This window comes from Globicephala melas, chromosome 8 (genome assembly GCF_963455315.2).
Source record: "Globicephala melas chromosome 8, mGloMel1.2, whole genome shotgun sequence".
NCBI classification, from domain to species: Eukaryota; Metazoa; Chordata; class Mammalia; order Artiodactyla; family Delphinidae; genus Globicephala; species Globicephala melas.
The window spans coordinates 48,948,913-48,964,232 of record NC_083321.1 but is presented as its reverse complement, the minus strand read 5'-3'; the positions used below and the strand labels follow the sequence as shown (position 1 = coordinate 48,964,232).

The window sequence follows — 15,320 nt, the reverse complement described above, 5'->3', positions numbered from 1 at the left end:
TATATATTTAATTGAAGTATAGTTGATTTACAATGTTGTGTTAGTTTCAGTTGTAGAGCACAGTGATTCAGGTGTATATATGTGTGTATATATGTACACATACATATATATACACACATATATATACATATATATATTCTTCCTCACATTCTTTTCCCTTATAGGTTATTACAAAATTATGAGAATAGTTCCCTGTGCTATACAGTAGGTCTCTTTTTTTTTTTTTTTTTTTTTTTTGCGGTAAGCGGGCCTCTCACTGCTGTGGTCTCTCCCGTTGCGGAGCACAGGCTCCGGATGCGCAGGCTCAGCGGCCATGGCTCACGGGCCCAGCCGCTCCGCGGCATGTGGGATCCTCCCAGACTGGGGCACGAACCCATGTCCCCTGCATCGGCAGGCGGACTCTCAACCACTGCACCACCAGGGAAGCCCTCTCTTCTATTCTTGAAACAGTGCTTTTTACAACTTCCCAGGGACTTCCAAGGTCCAGTCAAGTTGCAGAAACCTCTGCCTCGAGGCAGGTGCTCTTAAGCCTTGGTGTAATACACAATCATATGAGTGTTTCTAAAAAAGACAGATCTATGGGCTCCACTCCCAGAGATACTGATTGGGTGATCTGGGGTCAAAATTTGCATTAACACATTCCCAATTGATGTTGATGCTTCTGGTTTGGGGATTCCACTATGAGACTGAGTGTAAAAGACATCAGAAACCTGGTGGAGGCCACTGGAGTCTTTCGAGAATTATCATGAATTTAAGAAAATCAAAAGGAGGATGTGTGGTGTTCTTGTAACTCCTGAAACACTATCAGCAGGGATGTTTTCCAGAAGTCACTTTTTACACTGGTGAATCATTTTATGATTTTATGGACAAAACTGTATGTGCCTTCCTCTGATTTAACACAGTTACATTTGTAGAGTATCAATTGTATGAAAGAAATACACAAAACACTTTTAATTTTACATATAACTGAATTAAGTGTAAGCATGGAAATTTCAAACACATTTTCCACATGTGTGTTCACAGGTCACTGGAGTGGTCGGTGACAAGCTTGGGAATAGTCTAGGTATTTTGTCTAATATCAATAGTAGTCCCATACACAGGTGAACAAACAGGGCTAACTAGAGATTTCAAAACGCTCCCAGTGGGTAACCATACCCTTGCAAAGAATTAGATTTTCAGTTCATTTAATCACCCGATTGTTCTGATGACTGGATTGAGTTCTCTGGTCAGAGCCCACTATCCAAACCCAGCCAATCAAGAGTTAACCCAATCAATCAATCAATCAATCAAGAGTTCTCCAGGCACCAAGGGTGGGTGGTGACTTCATATAAGCCTGGTCTCTGTTCTTTGACAGTACACTAGTTGGAAGAGCTGGATGGAGGCAGTCTTCTCCCTGGCTTCAGAGTCCCCTCAATCTCCAGCCGTCTGGCTGGAGTCCCAAGTGGCGACCACCATGCCCTCCTTCTCGCTCTGGGTGGCTATGGTCTGTATGAGTAACATGAACAGGAGCGTGGAAGCCCACAGCATCCTCATGAAGAAAGGGTTCAGTGTCAAATCTTTTGGAGCCGGATCCCGTGTGAGGCTCCCAGGACCCACAGGCAACCTCTATGTCCTTTGCTCAGTCAACTGTGCAAACTAACAAAAGGAATGGAACTATAAATGACTATTTCAGTATAGAATGGTCCAACAGAGCCATACTTGAAGACATGGGAGAGCTGGTGGAGGCCACTTCAGTCCCTGGAGAATCATCATGAATTCAAGAAAATCAATAGGAGGATGTGTAGTGTTCTTGTAACTCCTGAAACACTGTCAGCAGGGATGTTTTCAAGGAGTCGCTTTTTACACTGGTGAATCATTTTATTACTTTATGGGCAAAACTATAGGAATCCTCCTGAGATTTGACACAATTACACTTCTAGAATATCAGCTGATGAAAGGAATATGAAACAACCCTTGTAATTTTATGTAAAATTGACTTAAGTGTGAGCTTGGAAGTTTCAAACACGTTTTTCACAGGCATGTTCTCAAGTCACTGGAGGGGCTGGTGACAAGTTTTGGAGGACTCTAGGTAATTTGCCTAATATCAATCGTAGCCCCATCCACAGGTGCACCAACAGGGCTAAGTGGAGATATCAAGACACACCCAGGGGTAAGCATACCCTTGTGGAGATTTAGACGTTCAGGTGATTTAACGACTGGATGGTTCTGATGACTGGATTGGGTTCTCTGGTCAGAGTCCACTATCCAAACCCAATCACTCAAGAGCTAAGCCAATCATCAATCAAGAATTCTCCTCCCACTGTGGGGAGGTGACTCCATATAAACCCGGTTTCCGTTGTTTGACACTAACACAGGTTGGGAGAGCTGGACCCAGCCGGTCATCCTTCTGGATTCAGAGCTCCCTCGGCCCCTGAAGTCCACTCATCTGGCTGGGAGTCCCAAGGAGCTTCCATCATGCCCTCCTCTCCACTCAGGGTGGCTGTGGTCTGTATGAGTAACATGAACAGGAGCGTGGAAGCCCACAGCATCCTCATGAAGAAAGGGTTCAGTGTCAAATCTTTTGGAGCCGGATCCCGTGTGAGGCTCCCAGGACCCACAGGCAACCTCTATGTCCTTTGCTCAGTCAACTGTGCAAACTAACAAAAGGAATGGAACTATAAATGACTATTTCAGTATAGAATGGTCCGACAGAGCCATACTTGAAGACATGGGAGAGCTGGTGGAGGCCACTTCAGTCCCTGGAGAATCATCATGAATTCAAGAAAATCAATAGGAGGATGTGTAGTGTTCTTGTAACTCCTGAAACACTGTCAGCAGGGATGTTTTCAAGGAGTCGCTTTTTACACTGGTGAATCATTTTATTACTTTATGGGCAAAACTATAGGAATCCTCCTGAGATTTGACACAATTACACTTCTAGAATATCAGCTGATGAAAGGAATATGAAACAACCCTTGTAATTTTATGTAAAATTGACTTAAGTGTGAGCTTGGAAGTTTCAAACACGTTTTTCACAGGCATGTTCTCAAGTCACTGGAGGGGCTGGTGACAAGTTTTGGAGGACTCTAGGTAATTTGCCTAATATCAATCGTAGCCCCATCCACAGGTGCACCAACAGGGCTAAGTGGAGATATCAAGACACACCCAGGGGTAAGCATACCCTTGTGGAGATTTAGACGTTCAGGTGATTTAACGACTGGATGGTTCTGATGACTGGATTGGGTTCTCTGGTCAGAGTCCACTATCCAAACCCAATCACTCAAGAGCTAAGCCAATCATCAATCAAGAATTCTCCTCCCACTGTGGGGAGGTGACTCCATATAAACCCGGTTTCCGTTGTTTGACACTAACACAGGTTGGGAGAGCTGGACCCAGCCGGTCATCCTTCTGGATTCAGAGTTCCCTCGGCCCCTGAAGTCCACTCATCTGGCTGGGAGTCCCAAGGAGCTTCCATCATGCCCTCCTCTCCACTCAGGGTGGCTGTGGTCTGTATGAGTAACATGAACAGGAGCATGGAAGCCCACAGCGTCCTCATGAAGAAAGGGTTCAATGTCAAGTCTTTTGGAGTCGGATCCTGTGTGAGGCTCCCAGGACGTGCAGGTAACCTCCCCGTGGTTTATGATTTTTCCACCACGTATGAGCAAATGAGCAAGGACCTTCTCCACAAAGATGGAGAACGCTATAGAAGCAATGGCGTCTTACACATCTTGGGAAGAAATGAGAGAATCAAGCCTCACCCGGAAAGATTTCAAGAGTGCAGGGATCCCTTTGATGTCATCTTCACATGTCAGGAGAGCGTCTATGACAGGGTGGTGGCAGATCTGTGCACCCGAGAGCAGGAGACCTGTCAGCCTGTTCACGTGATCAATGTGGACATAGACGACACCCTGGAGGACGCCACTCTTGGATCTCTGATCATCTGTGAGCTCTGCCAAGGTCTCCAGCAGGCAGATGACATGGAAAGCAGTCTGGCTGAGCTTCTCCTGGCAGCAGAGGGGAAAACAGGAAGGAGCTTTCTGCACACGGTCTGCTTCTACTGAAGATCTTGGCTGGTTTGAACTCCTTCCTCGGTAAGAACTTGTGCCTGGACTTTTGGGCTAGTTGGTATTTTCTGTGAGAAGTGTATTCAAAACTCTTTTTGCTAAAGGACATGTGTATGATTTTTTTTATCAGAGACACCCCAGCCAGGGAAGGAAGTGGGGAAAAGCATTTTATGGGAAATGGAACATGGACTACCACTAGGCATAAAACCCTTTCAACAATGGGGACAGCATTCGAGGTACTTTCCTTGGAAGAGACAATTCAGTGCTCACATAGTTCCGTGAGGAAGTGAACATCCAGGAACTCCACTTCCAGATGAGCAAACCATGGCCGATCCCCTGAGTCTCCCCCCTTCACCTTCTTCACATTATGTGGCACCAGTTAGTGTACTAGTCTTCAAGGGTTGGCTTAAAGAAGTATTTCTCAATTCTTCTGAAACATGGTCCTCCCCTCTGGTCTTGATTATAGTTTGAGCCCAAGATCTTGCTCTTCGCCGTGTGTTAGAATGTTTCAGGTCTGGGTCACTGACGCTAATAAAAAAAATTTCATGCTGTATGTAAGTTCTGAGTACATTTTCATTTATGCCTGGTTTTTCCTACCATGACTTTTCTCTTACAAACATCCTGCTTCCCTTGTGCTCTTGAAGCCCTGCTTGGAACGAATTCCCAGGGACTTCTAAGGTCCAGCCAAGGCTCAGGACCCTCTGCTTTGAGACAGCTGCTCTCATGCTTTGGTGCACATCACAATCACCCTAAGGGCTTCGTACATCCCAGATCTCCAGGCTTGACTCCCAGAGTTTCTGATTTGGTGGTCTGGGGTCCAAATTTGCCTTTGTCTCACATTCCAGGTTGATGTTAAGGCCCTGGGTCTTGGATTCACGCTATGAGAAGACCGAGTGCGTTTACCGAGGTAGGACTCTTTTCAATGTGGCAATCACTATAATTGACAGAGGCACAGGGACATAAAATCTGTGGCTTTCTAAATGGATGTTCATTCTGTACCATTTTGAAGTGACAGGACTGTCTCTCCTTCCTGTTTGGTGTCCCGTTCATGAGTTTTACCTCTATGACCTTTGCTCAGTCAACTGTGCAAACTAACAAAAGGAGTGGAACTATAAATGACTATTTCAGTATAGAATGGTCTGACAGAGCCATACTTGAAGACATGGGAGAGCCGGTGGAGGCCGCCCCAGTCCCTGGAGAACCATCATGAATTCAAGAAAATCAATAGGAGGATGTGTAGTGTTCTTGTAACTCCTGAAACACTGTCAGCAGGGATGTTTTCCAGGAGTAGCTTTTTACACTGGTGAATCATTTTATTACTTTATAGGCAAAACTATAGGAATCCTCCTGAGATTTGACACAATTACACTTCTAGAGTATCAGCTGATGAAAGGAATATGAAACAACTCTTGTAATTTTATGTAAAATTGGCTTAAGTGTGAGCTTGGACGTTTCAAACACGTTTTTCACAGGCATGTTCTCAAGTCACTGGAGGGGCTGGTGACAAGTTTTGGAGGACTCTAGGTAATTTGCCTAATATCAATCGTAGCCCCATCCACAGGTGCACCAACAGGGCTAAGTGGAGATTTCAAGGCACACCCACGGGGTAAGAATACCCTTGTGGAGATTTAGATGTTCAGGTGATTTAACGACCGGATGGTTCTGATGACTGGATGGGGTTCTCTGGTCAGAGCCCACTATCCAAACCCAATCACTCAAGAGCTAAGCCAATCATCAATCAAGAATTCTCCTCCCACTGTGGGGAGGTGACTCCATGTAAACCCGGTTTCTGTTCTTTGACACTAACACAGGTTGGGAGAGCTGGACCCAGCCGGTCAACCTCCTGGCTTCAGAGTTCCCTCGGCCCCTGAAGTCCACTCGTCTGGCTGGGAGTTCCAAGGAGCCGCCATAATGCCCTCCTCTCCACTCAGAGTGGCTGTGGTCTGTATGCGTAACATAAACAGGAGCATGGAAGCCCACAGCATTCTCGGGAAGAAAAGTTTCAGTGTCAGGTCTTTTGGAATGGGATCCCTCATGAGGTTCCCAAGACTGGCGCCCAAGGAACCAGTGGCTTATGACTTTTCAACTTCATGTAATATGATGCAGAAGGACCTTTCCTGTAAAGACCGAAAATACTACAAAGGGAATGGAGTCTTACACATCTTGAAAAGAAGTGACAGAATCAAGCCTCACCCAGAAAGATTTCAAGAGTGCAGAGATCCCTTCGATGTCATCTTCACCTGTGCGGAGACAGTCTATAACAGGGTTGTGGCAGATATGTGTGCCAGAGATCAGGAGACCTGGCAGCCTGTGCACGTGATTAATGTGGACATAGAGGACACCCTGGAATTAGCCACCCTTGGATCTCTGATCATCTGTGAGCTCTGCCAAGGTCTCCAGCAGGTGGAAGACATGGAAGGCAGTCTGGCTGAGTTGCTCCAGGCAGAGAAGGAGAAAACAGGAGGGAACCTTCTTCACACAATCTGCTTCTACTGAAGATCTTGGCTGATTTCAGCTCCTTTGCAGATAAGAACTTGTGCCTGGACTTTTGGGCTAGTGGTATCTTCTGTGAGAAGTGTCCTCAAAGCCCTTTCCACTAAAGGCTGTCTCTATAATTTTTTTCAAGTACCCTTTTTTCAACCCAGGGAAGGAAGTAGAGGAGAATATATTTCATGGGAAACGGAACATGGACCGCTAGTCGGCATCCAAAGCCTTCCAATTTGAGGGACAATGGTGTGGGTACTTGACTCAGAAGAAAGAATTCATGCCTCTCTCTCGCTTTGTCACAGCCCACCCTTCCCCCTCCCCATATCCTCAAGTCCGTTCTCTAGTAGGTCTGTGTCTTTATTCCTGTCGTACCCCTAGGTTCTTCATGACATTTTTTTCCCTTAAATTCCATATATATGTGTTAGGATACGGTATTCGTCTTTCTCTTTCTGACTTAATTCACTCTGTATGACAGACTCTAGGTCTATCCACCTCATTACAAATAGCTCAATTTCGTTTCTTTTTATGGCGGAGTAATATTCCATTGTATATATGTGCCACATCTTCTTCTTTTTTTTTTTTTAAAACATCTTTATTGGGGTATAATTGCTTTACAATGGTGTGTTAATTTCTGCTTTATAACAAAGTGAATCAGTTATACATATATATATGTTCCCATATCTCTTCCCTCTTGCGTCTCCCTCCATCCCACCCTCCCTATCCCACCCCTCCAGGCGGTCACAAAGCACCAAGCTGATCTCCCTGTGCTATGCGGCTGCTTCCCACTAGCTATCTACCTTACGTTTGGTAGTGTATATATGTCCATGCCTCTCTCTCGCTTTGTCACAGCTTACACTTCCCCCTCCCCATATCCTCAAGTCTGTTCTCCAGTAGGTCTGTGTCTTTATTCCTGTCTTACCCCTAGGTCCTTCATGACATTTTTTTTCTTAAATTCCATATATATGTGTTAGCATACGGTATTTGTCTTTCTCTTTCTGACTTACCTCACTCTGTAAGACAGACTCTAGGTCTATCGACCTCATTACAAATAGCTCAATTTCGTTTCTTTTTATGGCTGAGTAATATTCCATTGTATATATGTGCCACATCTTCTTTATCCATTCATCCGATGATGGACGCTTAGGTTGTTTCCATCTCCGGGCTATTGTAAATAGAGCTGCAATGAACATTTTGGTACATGACTCTTTTTGAATTATGGTTTTCTCAGGGTATATGCCCAGTAGTGGGATTGCTGGGTCATATGGTAGTTCTATTTGTAGTTTTTTAAGGAACCTCCATACTGTTCTCCATAGTGGCTGTACCAATTCACATTCCCACCAGAAGTGCAAGAGTGTTCCCTTTTCTCCACACCCTCTCCAGCATTTATTGTTTCTAGATTTTTTGATGATGGCCATTCTGACTGGTGTGAGATGATGTCTCATTGTAGTTTTGATTTGCATTTCTCTAATGAGAGGCATGGACATATATACACGACCAAACATAAGGTAGATAGCTAATGCCAACTGTATTAGAAACTCAGAGTAGATAATGGGTGGCATTTATTACTAAAATCCTGGTATGATCTGTTTAATTAAATAGCTCATTAAATGAAATAAAACCTCTAATTTAAAGATAAAGTGTCTTTTCATTTGTGGTAGGGGATGCATATTACAAATGGATCCCCTTGGCTTCTTATTGTTCAAGCCATTTGAATTCCATGGAGAAAGCATTCTTTCCTAAGGAGAATTTTCTTTATGCTTAAAACATTTATCATTTTGAGTTTTGTGCTCCTCTGAAAGTGGATCCTTACTATTGGGAAGTAAAACACTCTTGGTTCTAATCAGCAGTGGCACCAAGTCCTGTGTGACATGCAGGAGAAAATAAAGGAGAGGTAGTTGGGTTGGTTGAATTAGGTTACTTGCTATGTCACAAAGTAGATGTCGACTTTCTTTACAGAATGTAGGCACATTGGAGCAAGGTTGGACCTGTTGGGACTAGCTTGTACAGTAATTCCTGAGGATAAACGTGGACCCAGTTGTAGGGTGGTGGCTCTGGAGAGGTGGAGTAGATATGGGACCAGAGAGATATTGGAGTTGAAATTACAGGACTTGCTGAAGAGCAGAGAGAGGGAGGAATTTAGAAGCACTCTCAATTTTCTGGTTTTCACCATAGGTGACCAGGTGCACGTACATTCATGTGGCAGTGCTGGTGGTAGGGCGGTGAGGGTTTCTTTCCTGGTAGATTCAGTACCCTTTATGATCAGTCTCTCCTCTGATGGTTGGTAGAGGGTCAGGATAGGTGCCAGGAGGGGATAATCCATTGAGGCTATCATTTCATGTGATGGGAACACCAAATTGAAGTAGATTTTTAGGTAGTTTTGGGTGTTCTGAAGATAGAAATGTTTTGTCCAGTTGATATTATTTTTGCTGGAAAATCCATTTTGAGGAAAATTTAACATGTTGCTAATTGAGTTCCTATCTTTTTGGGCAAGTCAATGAAAATATGACAGATCTGTAAAATGTTGCAGGTGCTAAAAGGTAGTGATTACAGTGATGAATTACAAAATATAAAGTGTATATAAAATAGATAACTAATAAGGACCTACTGTATAGCACAAGGAACTCTTTTCAACTCTGTAATGAGCTATATGGGAAAAGAATCTAAAAAAGAGTGGATATATATATGTATAACTGATTCACTTTGCTGTACAGTAGAAACTAATACAACATTGTAAATCAACTATATAGTCCAATAAAAATTAAAAATAATATAATACATTTACTTAAAAAAACAAAATATAAAGTGTATGTGAATAAGTGAAAAGGAATGGGACTGGATTAAATAGATGGTGGAACATTGTTTGTCTAAGAGTCCTTATAGGCCATAAACATATAAAAGAGATTGGAAAGTTAGAACTTCAATGTTCGTGAATTTACTGTTTCAATTTTGATCTAGTGGTAGAGTTCTTGATGGAACTGTAGAAGTTGGTGTCTCTTGTAGAGTTAGAAAAATGCAGTTGAAGGACTTCCCAGGTAGCCCAGTGTTTGGGACTTCACCTTCCAAGGTAGGGGGTGGGGGTTCGATCCCTGGTCAGGGAGCTAAGATCCCACGTGCCTTGCAGGAAAAAAGCCAAAAAATAAAACAGAAGCAAGATTGTAACCAATTCAGTAAAGACTTTTAAAAAAATGGTCCACATCACAAAAATCTTTAAAAAAAAAAGATGCAGTTGAGGAAGACGTCAAAACCCTGAACATTGTGGGCATTGAGTGGGTAAACTTTTGGTTGCTGGAGTTGCTAAGAATGAGAGCAGAAGGTGAGTTAAAGGTCACCTGGGAGGCTGCCTGGGCCCATGTTTCCTGCTGAACCCGTGCAGCACCGGGGGCTTCCTTGTGCGGAGAGTCGGAAACAGATTAGAAGGGGTGATTGGAACCCAGAGATCATTTACGTGGAGCTGTAGATGTTACCCACAGTGTTTAGCCAGGATTGCGAACTGCTGGCTATCTTCAGGTCTTACTCGTGGTGAGTGCAGTCCCAGGATGCCGAATCCTGATCTTCATAATTGGACAGTCCTTTTACCAGTATCTTAGGATGCTCTTCATTGTGGCAAGTTCTTTCCAGCTTCAGATCCACCAAAATTGAGTCAAAATTTGGACCAGAAAGCTGCTAAATTCTCTGTGGTCCTCTGGGTGCTACATTAAAAAAAATCATTGGGTGGGGAGGATGGGGCTAGATCAGGTGTTAGTTAAATATGGTGGGAGAACAGTTGCCATGTGGTCTGAACACCACTGGTGTTGGTAGTTTTGCTAAATGGAGGGGAAGTTATGCTTGTAAATTGTAATTGTAGCTAACAGTAATATCGTTCTGTCTAACCATGAGGAATGGGAAATAAAGATTCAGATGTGCTGCTGGAAATACAGCAGTTTCTTGAGTAGACAGACATGGTTCCAGTTAAGACACAGAGGCAAATGGAATATTTAGAAGGTTGTTGAAGATGAAATGGCAGCATTTAGATGCAAATTGCTGTAAGATATGAATATACATGTAACTAGAAAGGTTAGGTATGCCAAGGATGGCTTTGTGACTGTGACTGGGCACATGGACACAGCTGCAGGTGTGTCTGATCAAGTTTTATTTCTTAACCTGGGTGATGTTTGCCTTATAAGAATTTGTTAGGCCATTCATTTGTTTTGTTTTGTTTTCTGTATTTGTGTGTTTACAATAACAATTTTAAAAAGTCCAAAAATGACAGAAATACTTTATAATCCAAGAAGCAATAACCTCACAATATAAGTGTGTCAGTAGCTTCATTTGTAATTATTTTATTTCAGTTCCCTCACTTCCCAAGTCCAATCTACCCTGGTGTTGCTTCTTGATTATATATTCACCTTCTGACTGTTGTTCCTACTTTCACTTCACTGTAAATCCACTGGGCAGAGGATATAATACTTCCACCTCACTCCATTGGCCAAAGCAAGTTATGAGGCCATCACAGATGCAAGGGAGTGGATAATAGACTGTAGCTCATGATGGAGGAGTTGTCTTGTGTGGACAGCAGAGGGAAGAATTATTGCCATCCATTTGTGCAGATAGTCCCACTCGACAAACGATCAGATTGACAAATGTTCAATGACTTGACAATATAGTCTACAGGCAAGTCTGTGAGGAAAAAGTTACTTTCATACATTGCTGTTAGTAATGAAAGATAGTGTAGCCTCTCAAAGGGAATCTATCCACATAGGACAAAACTACAAATGCATTTACCCCTTGACCAAGGTAACCTACTTGTGGAAATAGACAATCAGATCTTTCAATAGAATTATCCAATTGGAGAAGAGACAGAAAATACAGAAAAATCAAGAGACTTTCAAATACTGATGGAACAATGTCAAAAGATCTAACATGTGTGTTGTTGTTGGGATGTCGAAATGAAATGAGAGAAGGGGACAGAAAAATGTTTTGTAAGAAATAATTGCTGAGTATATCCAAATGTGGTAAAAACAATAGATTTACAGAGTCGAAAATCTCTGAGAACTTCAAGGACTTTAAAAACAAAGAAAGCTATGTGTAGGCCTCTGCAGATCAAACTGAAAATTAAGATAAAGTGAACAATCTTGAATGCAGTTAAAGGAGTTAGTTAGGCAAATGAAATAGAGACATATCTAAGGCATCCAGACTCACACGTCTCCTACTAACTGCTAAGCTTGTACAATTCTATACCCTTAGACAACAGAGGTAAACATCAGTATTCATGACTCTGGAATTTGAAACTCATGTGAATTTCATTAATTGTTTTCCTGAAGAATAAAACTTTAAAAACCATGAGTCCATATTAATTGTAGGTATTTATATTCCTGTTGTATTACAATAGGCCTGAAGCAAGGCTGGTTTACATGGTAGATGATTTATGTGTCAGATTATCTGGAGATGAAAAAGAGAGAAAAGGAGCGGGAGGAAGTGAGGAAGATGTGAAGTCGTCTTAGAGACCCAGCCCATTTAGGAAGAAGGTGAGGCTCTTGGAGACAGTTCTGTCCCTGGAGCCCTGGTGTAAGTGCTTTCCCTCAAGGGCTCTCGTGACAGAGGATAAACAGCCCAAATCCTGCAACAAGGTAAATTTCCTCTCCAATTGAACGGCTGTTCCTGAAGACTCAGTCTAAGGCTGATAAATGAATTATACACCTGCAGATGGGGTTGGTTCAAGGACGAAGGTAAGTTCTGGGCAGGTGTTATGTCCCAGACAGGCCAGAGGGTACAGGACACTTGGAGGCTGTTAATATGTGTGGAATGATAGTGACCAGAGACACAAATCTGGTTGGTTCTAGCAGAAGTGGAGGGTGAGGTCTGGGGAGGGAGGTGAGAATACATGGTCTATCTGATGTTCCTGAAAGTTAGTAATAAAGAATCATCATCCAAAAAAATAACTGGTGCCCAATAAGTGGACCGGGCATTAAAAGATGGAGATACTGACTTAGACTGCAGATATGTCTTGGCAAATATGAGAGGAGCCCTGAGAATGTCTGGGATCTGTGCTGGGGTTCCTAAAGTAGGGTGTGGAAAGAGGAGACCTCCAGGCCCTCTTAGGCAGATGTGAGAAGAAAACATGAGACAGGAGACATTTGAAAGGGGATTTCTAGGATGAACATGTATTACACCAAAGTCGCTCTATCAGGAGACCAAACAGGCAAATACCCCTGAGTTCCCTGGCTTCCATTTTTCAGTGAAAAAACCCCCAAAAAACAAACAGCACTTCCCTTTTACTCTTTTTCTCCAAACACACACCCATCCTCAGCTTCTGTCATCTCCTCCCTTCTCAAGCCCCTCTCTGTGTTGAATTGTGTCTTTCTGGCTTTTTCCTTCTCACAGAGTAGCCCTATACTCTCCAGAGACAGTTCACTGTATCAAGGCCAGTGACTAGGCTCTCTTGACCAGTAACTGTAATTGTAGAACAGTTTCTTCCATCACTGGGAGGATGGTTATAGGAGCTGATTTTCCTCCGCTCAAAGAAAAAACAGAGGCACAAAGAGAGGTAACCTGGGATGGAAGATAAACTATTAATGAGCCTAAGACATAACTTATACTGAGATAGATATTCTGAGATACCCATCAACAGAAAGAATCAACATTTATCTCCAATATTCTAAAACCACCTGCTTAAAGTTTGCTTCACTCTCAAACTTAAGCCCCTAGGATCCTGGAAGTTTCCCATTTTTTTCTGCATCTGGATTAATGAACGAATGAATGTACACTAAGAACCAAATGACAATATTTCTGCCTGCAGAAAAATCTTCCAATGTCATCCCCATCCCCTTCCAGCACTAATGCCTTATTTTCCAATTTCAGTCATTTCTAAACGTAGTTCCTAAGATGTGAGCATGAGCAGTGTGTCACCTCAGGCACTCAGGCCCTGTCAGTGTTACTCCTTAACCTTTGTCTACTGAATCCCTTCACAAGTGTGCAAATTGTATGTGGTGAATTCAGAGAGATTTTAAATCTCATTTCCATTAGTTAGGCTAAATCTGCCTGTATGACCCCACATGCTGCTTTCTTCAGTATTCCCTGTGCATAGCCGCCTGGATCTGAATGAACACTGTTCATAAATGGTATACTTCAATTTGAATACCTACGTTTTCCATATTACTTTGTTCTCTTTTCATTCTCTTTATGATAAACCATCCACCACAAGGTGAAGTTCAAGTTTATATTCAAGAAACCTCTTGTTACAGCCTTCACAGGTACATATAATGATTTCCTTTGAATATTAATAAGTCTCTGTTGGTAGGAGAAATATATACAATGATATGTTTTGTTTGATTATCTGGAGATATGCATATCTTTTAATTGGACTGTCACTCATTGAAGCAGAGAACATACCCTATTGACCTTTTATGTTTCTTATTATTTGCATGTTCAAAGAAGATGGAGAGTGTGAGATATGCCAAAAGGATATTCCAGGAACATCTGAATTTTTCATCTCTGTGAGTATGAGGTGATGTCTCTGGTGGTCTCCATGGGTATGTTTCCTTAAACCACACTGGTGTCAGTCACACAGTCTTCCACTTGCTGGGCATCCCTGGCCTAGAGGACCAGCACATGTGGATTTCCATCCCTTTCTTCTTTTCGTACGTCATTGCCCTATCTGGGAACAGCCTTCTCATATTCATTATTGTGACAAAACACAGCCTCCATGAACCCATGTACCTCTTCCTCTGCATGCTGGCTGGGGCAGACTTTGTCCTCTCCACATGCGTAGTACCTCAGGCCTTGGCCATCTTCTGGTTCTGTGCTGGGGACATCTCCTTGAATCGCTGCATCACACAGTTCTTCATTACACACAGCACTTTCATGTCTGAGTCAGGGACCTTGGTGGTGTGGTATTTGACTGCTACATTGCCATATGCTTCTACCCACTGAGATACACCACTATTCTTACACACACACTGATCGGGCAAATTGGTGTTACCATCTTTCTGAGAAGTTATTGTATGATTTTCCCCATGATATTTCTTCTGAAAAGACTGACTTTCTGCCAAAGTAATATAATTCCAGACACCTGTTGTGAACACATTGGCTTGGCCAAATATGCTTGTAATGACATACGAGTAAACATCTGGTATGGACTCTCTGTTATAATGTCAACAGTGGTCTTAGATGTCCTATTAATTTTCGTTTCCTACACGCTTATTCTCCATGCTGTCTTCCACGTGCCTTCCCAAGATGCTTGTCACAAGGCTCTCAACACGTGTGGCTCTCATGTCTGCATCATCATCCTCTTTTATGGGCCTGCGATCATCACAACGATTACTCAGCAGTTTGGAAGCCAGGTTCTACCTCATATCCACATCTTGTTGGATAATGTGTGCATTCTGGCTCCACCTATGCTGAATCCCATCACTTATGGGATCAAGATCGAGCAAATTCGAGAGCAGGTAGCTCACATATTTTTTCCAATGCAGAAATAACTTTGGAGGAGGAACAGCGTTTTCAACATCTCTAGCTATCCATGATGTGAACTATGGAACTGGTGGATATAAATGCTAGTGGTAAACTAACACACTAGGTAATAGTTTAGTGAATTGTTTCTGTAGAATGTTCACCAGGTAGGTACTGAACTTCCAGTTTCTACTATCAAAGCAGTACAGTGAACAATGTCGTGTTTGACTGAGTAAGCTCCATCCTGCACAGAGTATGTGGCTAGAAATAGGACTTCCCAAAGTCTTACATCTTACATATCACTAACCTGATCTTTGGTAACAGAAGAAATGAGAACAATGCTCTGGTTTCACATTTTTTTCA

At 42.7% G+C, this 15,320-nt stretch overlaps 3 protein-coding genes across 3 annotated transcripts; all 3 read left to right on the top strand.

Moving 5' to 3' along the window:
- Nucleotides 1–3,455: 3,455 nt before the first annotated feature.
- On the top strand, nucleotides 3,456–4,040 carry LOC132597759 (RNA polymerase II subunit A C-terminal domain phosphatase SSU72 like protein 3-like). Its single transcript, XM_060304449.2, has one exon. It carries the CDS (start codon nucleotides 3,456–3,458, stop codon nucleotides 4,038–4,040), a length of 585 nt encoding a protein of 194 aa, XP_060160432.1.
- A 1,911-nt stretch (nucleotides 4,041–5,951) lies between these two features.
- On the top strand, nucleotides 5,952–6,539 carry LOC115839490 (RNA polymerase II subunit A C-terminal domain phosphatase SSU72 like protein 3-like). The gene has a single exon (XM_060304448.1). It carries the CDS (start codon nucleotides 5,955–5,957, stop codon nucleotides 6,537–6,539), a length of 585 nt encoding a protein of 194 aa, XP_060160431.1. The 5' UTR covers nucleotides 5,952–5,954.
- A 3,291-nt stretch (nucleotides 6,540–9,830) lies between these two features.
- LOC115839421 (olfactory receptor 52B4-like) lies at nucleotides 9,831–14,986 on the top strand. The gene is given in 3 exon segments (XM_030831064.1): nucleotides 9,831–9,843; nucleotides 14,014–14,394; nucleotides 14,397–14,986. Coding segments are annotated over 3 exon segments (984 nt in total).
- The last annotated feature ends 334 nt before the right edge of the window (nucleotides 14,987–15,320 follow it).

Bases quoted from the DNA above. Each gene is read 5' to 3' on its own strand.
- LOC132597759 (XM_060304449.2), top strand. From the start codon at position 3,456: ATGCCCTCCTCTCCACTCAGGGTGGCTGTGGTCTGTATGAGTAACATG.
- LOC115839490 (XM_060304448.1), top strand. From the start codon at position 5,955: ATGCCCTCCTCTCCACTCAGAGTGGCTGTGGTCTGTATGCGTAACATA.